Raw genomic sequence first — 17,155 nt, 5'->3', positions numbered from 1 at the left:
CTATTTCTTATCTATTTTATTCTATTTCTACTTCTATTTCTTATTCTAGTCTATTTCTATTTCTATTTCTTATTCTATTTCTATTCTATTTCTTATCTATTTTATTCTATTTCTACTTCTATTTCTTATTCTATTCTATTTCTATTTCTATTTCTATTTCTTATTCTATTCTATTTCTATTTCTATTTCTATTTCTTATTCTATTCTATTCTATTCTATTCTATTCTATTTCTATTTCATTTGAACTTCCCTGAGGCTGGTGATTGGAGCTGTTTTCTACAAGGGGGGAGTCAGAGAGAGAAAGGTAGGGGCCCTTTAACTCCATTTCAATCACATTGAATCATATATCTCTTCTATATGATATATTGATCTAATGTGATGGGGAGGGTGGGTGGGGGGCCGCAGAGCCAGGGTGGGGAGGGGGCTGTATTTTCTCATCCAGCATATGGTCTCTTCCATCTGGTCTTTATTAAAAGTCTCCACGAAAGGCACATTCCAGGGTTTAACACTTGCCTTGCCAAGGATGGGCAAAAAAAAAACAACCCATCGCCCCCTTCCCTTTCCATGTTCCCCCTTTTATAAAAATCCCCCCCTTTTAAATAATAATAATAATAATAATAATAATAACAATAATAATAATAATAATAATGCCAAATCCGGCGAAACAACTGGCCGCTGTGATACAATTGTATAATAATAATAATCCAGGAATAAAACCCACTCCTAGGGCGTCTTCTCTTCTATACCTCCTTTTCTCCCTCCACCGATCTGTGCCTCCCCCACTCAAATCTGGGAAGGAGTCCCACCCCCTCCCCCCCAAAATGGGGGGGAGGCAAATTTTGTGATCAAATGGGGTGGTGTTTTTTTTAAAGCCAGGGAGGGAACGGCGCAGGAATGCTGTGAATGAAAGCAATAAATGGGGTGGGTGGGAAGAGAATGACGTGCCCCCTACTCTTAAAATTCTCTTTTGAAATTTGGGAGGGAGGGGACAGGATCAGAAGGATCTGGAAAAGAACCACCTACCACAACCCCCTCAAGCTCATGGCACCCCAAATAAAGTTTGTTTGTTTTTTCTCCGTGGGGAGCCGGCCAATTTTTTTCCCCACGGATTTCCTGAGATCTTGCCCAGCCACATGCAAAGGGTTAACAATTTTGGGATTTAAGGGGGGGGGAGTTAGAAGCCCCAGCGTGAATTTAGAAGTTTCCCTTCCCCCCCACACACACAACCCACCAGCCTAAGGGGGCTGGACTGAGCTGGGCAAAGGCAGGAAACACCGAAATTTAAGACAATTGTGACTTCTCCCCCCTCCCCATTCCTCCCCCCTCCCCCCTTACAGAGGTGCAAACACAGGCCAGATGTTGTAGAGTACTTAGAAAAGGGATTAGTTGGATAACCAGCATCAGGGATGTTTCTGGAGGCTGAAAACAGCAGGCATCCTGGCTGGGGGAAAAAGCAGAAAATTTGTGGGCAGGAAAAGCACAGAAATTTCACACCTGATGCCTAAAATTTGATGCGCAGGTCAGTCCTCGACCTACGACCCGCAAGGGAGCCCACCATCGCTGTTGCTAAGCGAGACATTGGCTCAGGGAGTTTGGCCCCTGCCTTTCTTGCCGCCGTTGTTAAGTGAATCGCTGCGCTTGTTGAAGTTACTGTCGCGGCCGTTAAATGGAACCTGGCTTCCCCGTGGATTTTGCCAAGTCAGGAGGTCGCAAAAGGGGATATCGCGTGATCCCGGGACGCTGCAAATTGTCATAAGTGTGAGGCAGTTGCCAAGACTCTGAATTTTGATCACGGGGAATGCTGTAATGGTCGTAAGCCTGAAAAACGGTCATAAGTGGCTGTTTTCGGTGTGGTCTTAACATCAAGCAGTCACTAAATGAACTGTTGTAAGTCGAGGACTGTCTGTATGGCTGAATAGCAAGCTGTAAAAAGCAGGTATAATTGGACACAAACCTTGAGAGGTGTGTGTGTGTGTGTGTGTTTGTGTGTGTGTGTGTGAGAGAGAGAGAATGAGAGGGCTAGAGAGAAAGAGAGAGAGAGAGGGGAGGGAGGGACAGTGTGTGACAGTGAGAGAGAGAGAGAGAGAAAGAGAATGAGAGGGCTAGAGAGAAAGAGAGAGGGGGGAAACAGAAAGAGGAGAGAGAGAGTGACAGTGAGAGAGAGATAGACAGAGAGAGGAGAGACAGACAGTGTGTGACAGTGAGAGAGAGAGAGAATGAGAGGGCTAAAGAGAAAGAGGGGGGAGACAGAAAGAGGAGAGAGAAAGTGACAGTGAGAAAGAGAGAGAGGGAGGAACAGATAGAAAGAGGAGAGAGTGACAGTGAGAGAGAGGGAATGAGAGGGCTAGAGAGAAATAGAGAGAATGAGAGAGCTAGAGAGACAGAGAGAGAGAGAAAGAGAGGGAGAAAAAAGAGACAGAAAGAGAATGAGTGTGAGAAAGAGAGAGAGAGAAATAGGGAGAGAGAGAATGAGAGGGCTAGAGAGAAAGAGACAGAAAGACAGAGAGAGGAGGAAGAGGCTGTGTGACAGTGAGAGAGAGAGAGAGGGTGGGAGGGAGGGAGGAACAGACAGAAAGAGGAGAGAGTGACAGTGAGAGAGATAGAGAATGAGAGGGCTAGAGAGAAAGAGAAAGAAATAGAGAGAGAGAGAATGAGAGGGCTAGAGAAAGAGAGAGAGAGAGAGAGAGAAAAGAGACAGAAAGAGAATGAGTGTGAGAAAGGGAGAGAGAGAAAGAAATAGAGAGAAAGAGAAAGGGAGAAAAAAGAGACACAGAGAGAAAAACAGAGAGAGAGAGAGAGGAGGAAGAGATAGTGTGTGACAGCGAGATCGAGAGAGAAAGAGAATGAGAGGGCTAGAGAGAAATAGAGAGAGAAATAGAGGGGGGAAGAGACAGAGAGAAAGACAGGGAGAGAGAGAGAGAAAGAAAGAGAATGAGTGTGAGAAAGAGAGATAGAGAGAGATAGAGTGGGGGGAGGGATAAAAAAGAGACACAGAGAGAAAGACAGAGAAACAGAGAGAGACAGAAAGAGAATGAGAATGTGAGAAAGAGGGGGAGAGAGAAAGAGAAAGACAGAAAGAGGAGAGAGAGTGTGATAGAGAGAGGCAGAGACAGAAAGAAGAGAGAAAGAGAGTGACAGTGAGAGAGAAAGAGAGAATGAGAGGGCTAGAGAGAAATAGAGAGAAATAGAGAGGGGGGAGGGAGAAAAAAAGAGACAGCGAGGGAAAGACAGGGACAGAGAAAGACAGAAAGAAAGAGAATGAGTATGAGAGCGATAGAGATAGAAAGAAAGAAAGAAAGAAAGAAAGAAAGAAAGAGAAAGAGAGAGGGAAAGGGAGAATAAAGAGACACAGAGAGAAGGACAGAGAGAGACAAAAAGGGAATGAGAGTGTGAGAAAGAGAGAGAGAGAGATAAAAAGAAAGAGAGAGAGGCTGTGTGTATATGAACGGGTATTTGTGTTTTGCAAATTTCCCTGCTACTCTCAAAGGATTCAACCTTTGCACGCCTTTGCACGCAACCACACCAGCCAAAAAATCCTCCTGGTGAAACTTCCCCACTTACAAGTTATAGGGAAGGGGGGGTCCTAAGCCCTGCCCCCCCCCAGCCCTGATTTTGAAGGGAGGCAGGCCCTGTAAACATAAGGAATATTGAAACCACCGAAACAAAGCCGAAGGACCACTTAAAGGTCGTCCTGGGAGGAAGAAAGGAAGAAAAGATTTGGAAGGGGAGGTCCGTCCCCAGCTGGAAGGTTCTGGAAACCTCAGAAACTGCTAATTATCTTAAAATTAAAGGCTTGGCGAAGAGAGAGCCTTGCATTTTCGCCGCGCTCTTCCAATCCCCTCTGGGCCCATATTCCTTTATTGCTCAAACCGCAAACTTTCCACGATATCTCTCTGTATCTCTCTTCCTGTCCTGTTTCAAGTTCTTTTTCCATTAACCTGTTATTTGTCTCCCTGCTTTTACAGTGCAAAAAAACCCTCTTTGCACTGTAAACTGGAGGCTAAAACCTACGATGAACAGTTGCAGGAACCGGGCCTGGCTAGTCTAATGGAGAGAAGGACCAGGGGAGACAGGAGAGCATCTTCCAATCTTTGAGGGGCTGCCCCAGAGAGGAGGAAGGGGGTCAAGCAATTCTCCAAAGCACCAGACAAGGAAGAATGGATGGGAACTGACCAAGGAGAGATTCAACCTGGAAATGAGGAGGAATTTCCTGACAGGGAGAACAATCAACCCATGGAACAGAAGTTGCCTTCGGAAGTTGCGGGAGCTTCATCCCTGGAGGCTTTCAAGAAGAGACTGGACTGCCATTGGTCAGAAATGGTGTAGGGTCTCCTGCTTGGGCAGAGGGGTTGGTCTAGATGACCTCCAAGGCCCCTTCCAATTCTGTTAATAGCAATAGCAATAGCAGTTAGACTTATATACCGCTTCATAGGGCTTTCAGCCCTCTCTAAGCGGTTTTACAGAGTCAGCATATCGCCCCCAACAACAATCTGGGTCCTCATTTCACCCACCTAGGAAGGATGGAAGGCTGAGTCAACCTTGAGCCGGTGAGATTAGAACTGCTGAACTGCAGATAACAGTCAGCTGAAGTGGCCTGCAGTACTGCACCCTAACCACTGCGCTACCTCGGCTTTAATCAGTTAAAGTGAACTTTATAATTCCTTGAGAAGGGCACACCTAGAATCCTTCATCCAGTTTTGGTCACCACACTATAAAAAAGAGGTTGAGACTCTAGAAGGAGTGCAGAGAAGAGCAACCAGGATGATGAGGGGACTGGAGGCTAAAACATAGGAAGAACGGTTGCAGGAACTGGGTATGTCTAGTTTAATGAAGAGAAGGACCAGGAGAGACAGGAGAGCATCTTCCAATATTTGAGGGGCTCCCCCAGAGAGGAGGAGGGGGGTCAAGCTATTCTCCAAAGCACCTGAAGGCCAGACAAGGAATAATGGATGGAAACTGACCAAGGAGAGATTCAACCTAGAAATAAGGAGGAATTTCCTGACCAGGAGAACAATTAAACCATGGAACAGAAATTGCCTTCAGACGTTGTGGGAGCTTCATCCCTGGAGGCTTTCGAGAAGAGACTGGACTGCCCTCTGTCAGAAATGGTGTAGGGTCTCCTGCTTGGGTGGCGGGTTGGACTAGATGACCTACAAGGTTCTTTCCAACTCTGTTAATCTCTACTTGCAAACCAGGTTTAATAGCAGCAACTGTGAGAGGTTCTTGGAGTCTTAGTGGACAGCCAGCTAAATATGAGCCAGCAGCCAAAAAAATGCAATCCTAGAGGCATTAACAGAGGGATTCAATCAAGATCAAGTGAATTACTAATACCGCTCTATAAACCCTTAGTAAGTACTCCACACCTAGAGTATTATTGCATCCAGTTTTGGTCACCACGCTATAAAAAAGATGTTGAGACTCTCGAAAGAGGGCAGAGAAGAGCAATAAAGAAGATTAGGGGACTGGAGACTAAAATATACGATGAATGGTTGCAGGAACTGGGTATGGCTAGTTTGATGAAAAGAAGGACTAGGGGAGACATGGTAGCAGTCTTCCAATATCTCAGGGGTTGCCCCAAAGAAGAGGGAGTCAAGCTATTCTCCAAAGCACCTGAAGGCCGGAGAAGGAACAATGGATGAGAACAAGGAGAACCATCAACCCACGGAACAGAAGTTCCCTTCGGAAGTTGTGGGAGCTTCATCCCTGGAGGCCTTCAAGAAGAGACTGGACTGCCACCTGTTAGAAATGGTGTAGGGTCTCCTGCTTGGCGGGGGGTTGGACTAGATGACCTCCAAGGTCCCTTTCATCTCTGTTAAACCCTTTGCAATACAATCCAAAGGGGGAGAGAATCAAGATTACATGAAGCATTCATTCCATTTTATAATGCCTGCATCCAATTTCGGTTACCATATAATAAAAAAAGATGTGGAGACTCTGGAAAGAGTGCAGAGAAGAGCAACAAAGAGGATTAGGGGACTGGAGGCTAAAACATAGGAAGAACGGTTGCAGGAACTGGGCCTGGCTAGTTTAATGAAAAGAAGGACCAGGGGAGACATGATAGCAGTCTTCCAATATTTGAGGGGCTGCCCCAAAGAAGAGACAGCCCACCTATTCTCCAAAGGACTAGAAGGCAGGACAAAAAACAATGGAAACTTGTCAAAGGAGACCACCAACTCAGAAAAAAATGAGAGATTTTCTGATAATTAGAATAATTAACCAGTGGAACAGCTTGCCACTAGAAGTTGTGGGTGCTCCCATCACTGGAGGTTTTTAAGAAGAGACTGGACAGCCACTTGTCTGAAATGGTCTAGGGTCTTCTGCCTGAGCAGGGGGTTGGACTAGAAGACCTCTAAAGTCCCTTCCATCTCTGTCCTTCCTTCCTTCCTTCCTTCCTTCCTTCCTTCCTTCCTTCCTTCCTTCCTTCCTTCCTTCCAAAAAAGAAGGTTTTTAAAAAGAGACCAGACCAGTTCATTTGTCTGAAATGGTTCCTGAGCAGGGGGCTGGACTAGAAGACCTCCAAGGTCCCCTCCAACTCCAATGTCCTAATGTTTTGCTTCTTCTACATTCGGTGGAAACCCCGGTTTTTCTTCTGAAACTTTAGCTGCTTCGGGCTGATTTTTAGCATTCCTCTAGGTGGCTAGTCCTCATGAATCTCTCTCTCTCTCTCTTATTTTTTTTCTTTGCCAACCCACGGGGGGGGGGGGAATTTTGAAGCCACGTTGCCTTTTTCATCCGAGTGGCACTGCCCTCTTTAAATAGGGGAGGAGGGGGCGGCGGCGAGGGGGTCGTGATACCTTGGAAAGGATGATGGGGGGGGGAAGCACCCTTTAACCATTTCAAGCTTAAAAAAAAAACAGACAGCGGTGAAAATCCACTTAATTTTGTTCCTTCCCCTTTTCTCCCCCCCCCAACCCATTTACCCACCTTTGGCGTTTCTTCCCCAGCGAGACAAATTTTTGTCCGTTTGACTGCCAGCCCGTTTTAGAAAATCCACTCCGTTTATTTGACACGCAAAAATCGCACGCAACACAATATTCAGGGGATTTGGGGGAGGGGGGGTTGCTGCGACCTTCCGCCCCACCAAGGAGACCACATCAGCGGTCATAGTCAATGATTATCCCCCCCCCTCCCTCCGCCCCTCACCGCAGATCCAGAGGGTTTCTTCTCCCCCCCGCCCCCCCACTCCGTTTTTGCAAGGGGGGGCAAGCTTCCCCTGCCTTCTGCGCAGCCCCCACCCTCCTCCAGCGGGCCAGGCTTGGGATGGCCGCAGGGAGCCCCTTCCCTCTATTTCCTGCACAAATTGAACTGGGCTGGGGGGGGCGGGATGAAGAGATATTTTACAAAAAAGTTTTTAAAAGTTCGTAGTGGATCCGTGATGGGACCCCAAATGCAACAGAAGCTGGGGGGGGGGAGGGAAAATCTGGTTTCTTCCGAAGCCGTGAGGACTAGGAACTTAACTCGCCAATGACTCCCGAGCAGAGGAAGCTGGGGGGGGGGGGGTGAGGGAGAAATCCGGTTTCTTCCCAAGCCATAAGGACTAGAAACAGCTCGCCAATGACTCCAGATGCAAAAGAAGATGTGGGGAGGGGAGGGAATCCGATTTCTTCCGAAGCCATGAGGACTAGACACTTAACTCCCCCTGGTTGGAGGAACAACCAGCGCTGGGGGCGGGGGCGGAAAGACCCCCGTCCCTGGCACACAAATTCGTCTCGGATTTTAACTTTTATCCCCCCCCCGCCCCCACGTTTGAGAAAGCACCAACTCCTCCCTCCCCACCCCCCAGGTCAGGAAAGTCGCTCCAGATCTCCAGCAGCACCGGGTCGCACGCCAGGGGGCGCCAAGTTGCGTTGGGAGGGGGCTTCCGCGGCCCCCACCCCCAAAAAAGTCTCTTTACTCCAGCAACCAAGTTCCGAGTCGGTTTGGGGGCTCTCACCCCCAGCCTGGGAGGAGGGGAAGGGGTGGAAAGCCAGCCTTGGGCGCCCCTCCAGCTGGGTCTCTGCATCCTGGCAGGCTGGCATATCCCAGAGGTGGCAAAAGGGAGGGGTGGCATTTGCCCCGCGGGTGAGCAGAGGGGCCCACTATTTTTTTGGTCCTTGTGCCCACCTCTGGCACCGGAGCAGGGCCATTCACCACCACCCCTCCTTCCCCGGTGCTGGGGCGCGTAGTTCACACACTGGTCCGGCAGGTGGCCGGTTGGCAAGGCCGGGAGGAGGAAGAGGAGGAGGTGGTGGGGGCGGTTTTCTCGGACGTGTTGATCACCCACCGGTAACACTGGGTGACGCTCCTGCTTTTGACCTGAGCACCGCATCGGGTACAGTAGACGATGCCCAGCGCCAGCATGATCACCAGGAAGACGGAAATGGGCACCAGTAAAGCCACCAAAAGCCAGCGGTCATCCTTCCTCGGCCGTCCCTCCCCAGAGGCCGGGCTGGGGGCGGCAGAGGTGGGCAGGAGGGGCGCCCGGACTCCCCCAACGACGGGGTCCTCCGCCTTCTCATCCGAGGGAGGGGTGGTGAGGGGCTCCGCCGGCACCTCCGAGGTGGGCAGGAGGGTCCCCGTGACGCCCAGAGGCAGGGACCCCACCTCGGACGTCGCAGGAGGAGGAGGAGGAGGATCGGAAGCCTCGGGGGTGGGATGGAGGACCTCGGGGTGCACCGGGGAGGAGAAACTCTGCTCCAAGGGAGAAACGCGCGAGTCCCAGGCGCTGTCAAACTCGGGGGCGGCCGTCGCTGGCACCGGAGGAGGGAAAACCAGCCTGTCGGGCACCGACAAGAAAGAGGCGGCGGAATCCGACGACGAGCCGGCCTCCCCGTCGCGGAAGAGCGAGAAACGGACGGGCGGCTCGCTGAGGTCGTCGGCTTCCCTGGTGGTGAAGCGGATGTGGAAAGGGTCGTGCCAGGCCTCGGGCGGGGTGGCATCGGGCCCCTCCAGGGCATCCACGGGGCTGCAGCTGATGCCGTCGGCTTCCAGGTCAAAGCCCTCGGTGCAGTAACACTCAAAGCCGCCCACGTAGTTCACGCACATCTGCTGGCACACGCCGGGGATCTGGCACTCGTCGGTGTCCACGCACTGCCCGGGTTCCTCCTCGGAGGGGCTGAAGCCCAGGTGGCACCGGCAGAGGAAGGAGCCCTCCGTGTTCTCGCACTGGTGTTCGCAGGGGGCATCCAGGCACTCGTCCAAGTCCTCGCACTGGTGCCCGTCGGAAGCCAGCTCGTACCCAGCTGGGCACCGGCAGCTGTAGCCGTCCGTGCCATCCTCCTCCGCCACGCAGTCGAACTGGCAGGGCCGCCGTCGGCAGGGGTCGTTGGCGGCGCAGGAGTGCCCGTCGGGGAGCAGCAGGTAGCCGGCGTGGCACTCGCAGGCGTAACCCGAGCCCTCGTCCAGGCACAGCTGCTGGCACCCGCCGTTGTCGCCCTCGCACCAGCTGGCAGCGGAAGCCGAGGATGCCACCGCGCTGCCCCCCGACGGCCCTGCCCGGCACAGCGGCGGGCTCTTGGACCAGCCCACGCGCCCGTCCTCCTTCTGCAGGCACAGCAAGGACAGCGAGGCACCGCCGGGGCAGCCCACGGAGGCCACGGTCCCGAAGGGCACGAAGCGCGGGGGAGCCCCGACGGCGGCTGGAGCGGCCAGCCGGCCGAAGGGAGCCGCGTAGCTGATGCTGATGCCGCCGCCGTCGTCGCCGCCTTCCTCTTCCAGCCCGGCGCACATCCCACGGAAGACGAAGCGGCAGAGGTAGCCGTCCACGGGCCCCGCGCAGGAGCCTTCCAGCCACTGGAAATCGCGGTCGTCCAAGGCCACGCAGCGCGGAGCGGCGCAGCCGGCGGCTCCCGGGGCCCCGACGGCTGCGCTGGCCCCGGCCCAGTTGCTGTAAGCCGTCTCCTGCTCGCCGGTGACCCAGCTGAAGCCGCGCAAGGGCCGCTGCGGGAAACACTGGCGCGGCTGGCGCTGGAGCCCGATCCAGAACAGACGGGGCGGTCCCGGCTGGCCGCGGCTGCCGGCTAACAGCTGGCTGACTTGGGCCGCTTCTTCGGCTCGCTTCAGCGTGGCCAGGTTGCCCCCCAGCTCCCGGCAGGCGCGCCAGGCCTCCAGGAAGCTGCGCGGCTGCGGGTAGAGCGCGTAGCAGCCGTCGGGATCGCAGCTGGCTTCAGGATCGGGCTGCGCGGGCAGCGGGAAGAGAAGCAGCAGCAGCAGCCCCGCCGGGCCGAGCGGCAGCCGTGGGGCTAACATGGTTGTGCTGCGCGGTGGGCCTCCGGCGCTCTGACAGACCCACCGCCCACCCGCCCCCATCCTCAAGCACCATTCCCGGCCTTCTTTTCCCCCCGCCTCGTCCGGGGGAGGAGGAGGCTTTCCCCCGATCCCCGCCTTCGGACCTTGTAGGGCGAGGATTTGGATTCCTGCCACGCAGGGAGGGAAGGGGGAGGAAGGGGGCAGCCAGCCGGCGGTGGAAGGGAAAGGCAAAGCAGGCAGGAGAAGAGGGGAGGGTCCGCCCGCTCCCCTCACTCGGGGGTCGTGGGGGGGGAGTGGAAGCGTCTGCCATGCTTTTTGTGGTCTAACCACTAGCCCGCACTGTCGCTGGACGCTGGAGGAGGCTTCCATCCTCTAATCCCAGTCTGTGTCCGTGGGATGCCAGGAGAACTTTAGGAGATAAAGTGGGGTGGGGGCTGCCCCAAAGAAGAGGGGAGGGTCGAGCTATTCTCCAAAGCACCAGAGGGCCGGATGAGGAAAGCCACGGATGGAAACGAATCAAGGAGAGAAGCAAGCTAGGAGGAAGGAGGAATTTCCTGACAGCGAGAAGAATTCATCCGCGGAACGGCTTGCCACTGGAAGGCTGGCTTTAGCGAAGGAGGTTTTTAAGAAGAGACTGGACAGTCACTTGTCTGAAATGGTATAGGGTCTCCTGCTTGAGCAGGGGGTTGGACTAGAACACCTCCAAGGTCCCTTCCAGCTCTATTCTGATTGATTGGTCTGATTGATTGATTGATTGATTGATTGATTGACTATGAAGACAATTAACCAGTGGAACAGCTTGCCTTCAAAAGTTGTGGGTGCTCCCATCACTGGAGGTTTTTAAGAAGAGACTGGACAGCCACTTGTCTGAAATGGTCTAGGGTCTCCTGCATGAGCAGGGGGTTGGACTAGAAGACCTCTAAAGTCCCTTCCATCTCTGTCCTTCCTTCCTTCCTTCCTTCCTTCCTTCCTTCCTTCCTTCCTTTCTTCCTTCCTTCCTTCCTTCCTTCCTTCCTTCCAAAAAAGAAGGTTTTTAAAAAGTCTGAAATGGTCCAGGATCTCCTCTCCTTCCTGAGCAGGGGGTTGGACTACAACACCTCCAAGGTCCCTTCCAGCTCTATTCTGATTGATGGATCTGATTGATTGATTGATTGATTGATTGATTGACAATGAGGACAATTAACCAGTGGAACAGCTTGCTTTCAAAAGTTGTGGGTGCTTAATCACAGGAGGTTTTTAAGAAGAGATTGAACAGCCATTTGTCTGAAATGGTATAGGGTCTCCTGCCTGAGTAGGGGGTTGGACTAGAAGACCTCCAAGGACCCTTCTGACTCTGTTATTCTGTATTCTGAGCAGGGGGCTGGACTAGAAGACCTCCAAGGCCCCTTCCAACTGCATTATTCTGTGTTCTGTGTTGAGTTTTCTATCCATCCACTTTAAAACATGCTGGCTGAGGAATTCTGGGAGTTGAAGTCCACCCATCATAAAGCGTGCTGGCTTGGGAATTCTGGGAGTTGAAGTCCACCCATCTTAAAAAATGCTGGCTTGGGAATTCTGGGAGTTGAAGTCCTCCCCGCTTAAAGTTGTCAAAAGTTGAGAAATCTTGCAAACCTGACTTGGCGCAAAGCTGTGGTTGCATTTCATCCCGGCCAGAATTCCTCCGCTACAAGCTACCAGCCTCTTGCCAAGGATTCCACTTTGCAAATTCCAACCCGCTGTTCCTGGTCCTTTGGCTCGAGGCCTTCCTATCTCGCATTCGTGCCATGTCTAACATACCTGGGCTTCGGCTGGTGGCTCACAGGGACCAGAAACAGTGCAGAAAAAATCCAAGCGAGCAACCGATTATTTTAACACACACACACACACATGCACACACACACACAGGGACCCCAATTTGGCTCAGTCTGTGCATCTCCAACGCCTAGGTAAAAGATGAAGCATTTCTCGCGTAGAACTCTGGTTCGGAGACACGTCTGTGCATTTTCTTTTGGCCGGGGCGGGGGGGCGGGATTGGTTTGGGTCTCTGCCGGACAGACAAGATTTGGCTGGGTTTTAAACCGCACCACACAGTCACGGGGGCCTTGAGAGCAGGATGGGTGGGCCGGCTGAAAGAGAGCAGAATGAAGCAACGAAACAGCTTCCCATTCTAAAATGAGCATCTTACATTTCAAGGCGAATAATCCAGGATGATGCCGGCCTGGGAAACTGGGACTCTGTTTTAGATCTCCGGGAGAAAATCTCGACGTATTTTATTGCCAAGTTTTCCTAAACTTTCCTTGTCTTGACAAGATGGTGCTTTTCCACCCCGTGCCACCCCCCCATCCTGCTTAATTATTATTTTGTTCGAATGCCAAGCGGGATAAGTGAAAAACATGGATTGAAAGAAATCGCACAGGAAATTTTCCATCTTGCTGGAGATAAAGTAGAAAAGCAGAGGTCCCCTTTGTAGGAATTTTTTTTTTTTTACATCATTGTAAAGTTGAGGGTTTTTGTTTTTTTCTCACAGCGTGACCGCTGCTGACCAGATGTAGCTCGGCTACTGAATTTAATCACCGTCTGTAAAATCAGTTGAATGGGATCAGCGGAATTGGGGAGGCGGGTTGTTGTGGCCTGCCAGCAGCCAATGAAGCTGGCAGCAGAGTCAGACAGTGAGGAGGGTTGGGGAGGAACCTGGGCCAGTCCTGGAGTCTGGGGAAGTCTCTGAGGAGGGCTCTGTGTCGGAGGCAGAGAGGGGGCCAGGGCCGTATGCCAGTTATCAGCTGCCTTCAGAGTCAGACATCAGTGAGGCAGAAGAACAGCTGGAGCCTGTTCCCAGTGTGCACATGCGCAGAGCAGCCAGAAGACAAGAAATCAGAGTCGACTTGGGAGTATAAAACCACACCTTGGAGGTGATTGGTCCCTCCCAGAGGAAACAAAAGAGGAGCGAATGGGGAGGGGGCTTTTGCAGTAAACAATTCGTCCTTTCGGTCGTTTCAAGAGTGGAAAGTTCTGTTTGTGACTATAAGAGACTCTGTGCCAAGTTTTTGCCTTGCCCTGCGTTTGGAAACTAGTTATCTGGCAGCTCTCCGAGCGAGATAAGGTGCGTGTGGATAAACATTCCTCGGAAAGACTCTTTGCCAAGCCTTGCAGGCTGTGAATGAAAACAATTCACAATTGTGTAAATAAAAGAGGGTTTTGCCAGAACCAAGACTCTGCTTCTTGCTTTTTACGGAAAACCTGGGTCAGAACCTCGATGCCCTAAATTGCAAAGCGGAGAACCAAGATTTAAACGAACTCAACGGTGCTCTGTTAATTCATTTTCTTTTCTTTTTTTGAAAGAGAAGGACTGGGAGTGACTGGTTTACTGTAATGCGCTCTACATGGGGCTGCCCCCTGAAGAGTGTTCGAAGACTACAGTTGGTCCAGAACGCAGCCGCGTGAGCGATATGGGGTGTATCTAGATACACCCATGTTACACCGATCCTCCGCGAGCTGCACTGGCTCCCCATTGGTCTCCGGACGCGCTTCAATGTGCTAGTCGTTACTTTTAAAGCCCTACATGGTTTAGGATCTGGCTACCTGAGAGACCGCCTCCTGCCACTCACCTCCCAACCACCAACAAGATCGCACAGGCGGGGGGGGATATGTGAACCAAGCGAATTTCTTCCTGTTGGCGGGTGGCTGGTGGAGACTGAGGGCAGATTTTGGGGAAGGGGGCTGCAAGTGCCTTGTTGACACACGGAGGAAATAAGTGGAATTCCTTTGCCGTGGGAAGCCCTGCTCCCTGCCCGTCTGGGCCCGTTCAAATGTGCGTTTTTTGGAGAGCGCGGCTGGGCCCGAACCAATTGGTGGAAAAAAACCGGGCTCTGGTTCCAGGGAAAAAGATGCACGCAGACTTCGTTCTATCTCCGCCCAGCCGTTTTTCTTTGTTCGAGTGGCTTTGTGGCTTGGTTATATTTCGAACGCCCCGTGGCTGCTCCGTCCAGCAGATGGGCCTAGTTTATTTCTATTTATTTCTTTGTCAAATTTCTGGCAAAGCCGTTCCAAGTTTACAGCGGAGATGCTGGGCTGGCGTACCATTAAAACAATAAAACGCTCCAGAGGCTGCTGGAGGGCTGGAGAGAACAATAAATATGTACTCTCAAAGGCACTCTCCTCTTTCCCAAAGGAGTGCACGCTCCCCCCCCCCCACATTGGGGTCTTGGGGGAGAGGGGGAAGAGCCAGGTCTCCAAAGGACAGTCTTCTGGAACAGCTGCCCTCCCCACCCCTCTGAGAGTTGAGCAGGATAGGGGGCGTTCGAATCTTAGGGAGGATGGCAGATGTTGCTATCACAATAGGGCAGCATCTCCTGGATTCAGTCAATGGGATAGAAACATGCTGAATCTGCTCACTTTCTTTCTTTCTTCTTTCTTTCTTTCTCTTCCTCCTTCCTTTTTCTTCTCTTTCTTTTCCCTTCCTCTTCTTCCGCTTCCTTTCTTTCTCTTGCTTCCTTTCCAGTTCCATTCTCTTCCGCTTTCTTTTTCGTCCTTCATTCTCTCTCGTCTTCTCTGTCCCTTCCTTCTTTTCTTTCTCTTCTTCCTCTTGCTTCCGTTCTGTTGCTTTGCTTGCGTTCTTTCCTCCTTCCTTTCTCTTTATTCTTTCTTTCTCCTTACTGTCCCTTTCGTTTTCTCTTTCTTTCCCTTTTCTCTCCTTCCTCCCTCCGCCTTTCTTTTATCTTTCTGTACTTTTTTTTCTTTCTTTTCTCTTGTTTTTCTTTCTTTCCCTTCTCTCTCCTCGTCCTTTTTTTTTTTTTTTGATTTTTTCCTTTCTCTTGTTTCTCGTTCCATTTCCATTTCTCTTTCCTCTTCTTGTCTTTCTTTTTCCGTCTCATTCGCCTATCCTTTACTCTCTCTGCCTTCCTTCCCTTTTTTCCTCTTTATTCTTTTTTCTTTTTTCGTCTTTCTTTTTCTTATCTTGCTTTCTTTCTTTCTTTCTCTCTTCCTTCCTTTTTTCCTTTCTCTTTCTTTCTCCTACCTCCCTTTTCCTTTCTTCCTTCTTCTTTCCTGTTCATTCATTCATTCATTCATTCATATCCCACCTTTATTATTTTGACAAATAACACCAGGTACGTGAACATATCCTATTTTCTCCCTCAACAATAACCCTGTGAGGTGGGGCTAGCTGAGAGAGAGAGAGAGAGTGACTTGCCGAGGCTTACCCAGCTAGTGATTCTCCTGGTGATTGCTCAAAGTCACCCAAGCCGGCTTTCATGCCTAAGGCGGGACTAGAACTCCCCCTCTCCTGACGATAGGCTCAAAGTCACCCCGCCGGCTTTCATCTCTAAGGCAGGATTTGAACTCACCACCCTACTTCCAACACAGACAGATTTAATCAGCCTGCCGTTTCGTTCACTGCTCCTTCTGGAGCGTCTTTTGACCGTCTGCCATTTTAGGCTGCGCCTATCTTTAGCTAAACAAGCAGTTGGCTGTGAAAGTTGGTCGACAGTGAGAACCCGTTCTTTTCAGGAGGGAAAAAGAAAGTTAAGTTTAAGGGACTTCAAAATGCGCTTTCAGTCCCGCTTTGGGGGCTGGGTTGGAAGAACCTCTCTGTGTGGCGTTGCGGCGAATTTCGGCTTGGTTTCCTGAGTGACGCGTCCGTCCATCCTAGAATTGACTGAGAAATAACTCCGCAGAGAGGCCCCACCCCCACCCCCCGGAATGCTTTGGACCACAAAGCCCATAAGCCTCTAATGAGGGATGGGGTTTGGAAGTCAAAAATATCGCCGGGATCGGCTGGTTGCGGTTTACTTTGGGGAGTCCCAAGGAAGAGGTGAATGGGTTTCGTTTCCTTTCCATCTGCTGCGTTATTTTTATTTCGTTTGTCAAACATGTACGAGATAACAGGTATAAGTATAAACATGGACATGAACAAAGGAATTAAATAAATGGGGACAGTAGGACAGGGACGGAAGGCACACTGGTGCGCTTATGCACGGCCCCGTTACGGACCTCTTAGGAACGGGGGTGAGGTCCACGGTGGACAGTTTGAGGTTGAAGATGTGGGGGGGTTGAGGATGTAACAACGGAGTCAGGTAGAGCATTCCAGGCGTTGACCACTCTGTTGTTGAAGTCGCGTTTTCTGCAATCGAGTTTGGAGCGGTTTACCTTGAGTTTATATCGATTGTTTGTCCGTGTCTTATTTGCGGTTGAAGCCGAAGAAGTCGTTGACAGGTAGGATGTTGTAGCGGATAATTCTGTGTACTATGCATAAGTCAGCAATAGCAATAGCATTTAGACTTATATACCGCTTCCTAGGGCTTTCAGCCCTCTCAAAGCAGTTTACAGAGTCGGCATATCGCCCCCACAGTCTGGGTCCTTATTTCACCCACCTCGGAAGGATGGAAGGCTGAGTCAACCTTGAGCCAGTGAGATGGTTCCACCACAAATCTGCGAAGCCCTTATCCGCGGAGACATAAGCGCAAAGACTAATTCGCGCCGTTCTAAGCGCTAAGGAAAAACGCGACCCTACCGCGATGACATAATCGCGGAGGGCAAATTCGCGCATTCCCAAGCACTCAGTACCCTAAACCTAACCCTAAACCTAACCCTAAACCTAACCCTAAAACAAACCCCTAAACCTAATCCTAAACCTAACCTAAACCTAACCCTAACCTAACCTAACCTAAACTTAATGCTAAACCTAACGCTAAACCTAACGCTAAACGTAAACCTAAACCTACCCTAAAACCTAACCCTAAACCTAACCCTAAAACCTAAACTTAACGCTAAACCTAACGCTAACCTAACGCTAACGCTAACCCTAACCCTAACCCTAACCCTAAACCTAAACCTAACCCTAACCTAACCCTAAACCTAACCCTAAAACAACCCCTAAACCTAATCCTAACTCTTACCTTAATTGAAGTCGGCTTTCTGCCACGGCGCCGTTTTAAAGCGCCCTTCTGTTGCT

The 17,155-nt window shown here is 51.1% G+C and overlaps 1 protein-coding gene across 1 annotated transcript; it reads right to left on the bottom strand.

Moving 5' to 3' along the window:
- Nucleotides 1–7,188: 7,188 nt before the first annotated feature.
- On the bottom strand, nt 7,189–10,238 carry CD248 (CD248 molecule). Its single transcript, XM_032238559.1, has one exon. It carries the CDS (start codon nt 10,225–10,227, stop codon nt 8,167–8,169), a length of 2,061 nt encoding a protein of 686 aa, XP_032094450.1. The 5' UTR covers nt 10,228–10,238; the 3' UTR covers nt 7,189–8,166.
- Between the last annotated feature and the right edge of the window lie 6,917 nt (nt 10,239–17,155).

This window comes from Thamnophis elegans, unplaced genomic scaffold, assembly GCF_009769535.1.
Source record: "Thamnophis elegans isolate rThaEle1 unplaced genomic scaffold, rThaEle1.pri scaffold_305_arrow_ctg1, whole genome shotgun sequence".
Taxonomy (NCBI): domain Eukaryota; kingdom Metazoa; phylum Chordata; class Lepidosauria; order Squamata; family Colubridae; genus Thamnophis; species Thamnophis elegans.
This window is presented reverse-complemented; position numbering and strand designations above follow the sequence as displayed.

Excerpts from the sequence above, each read along its gene's own strand:
- CD248 (XM_032238559.1), bottom strand. The coding sequence starts at position 10,227 with ATGTTAGCCCCACGGCTGCCGCTCGGCCCGGCGGGGCTGCTGCTGCTG.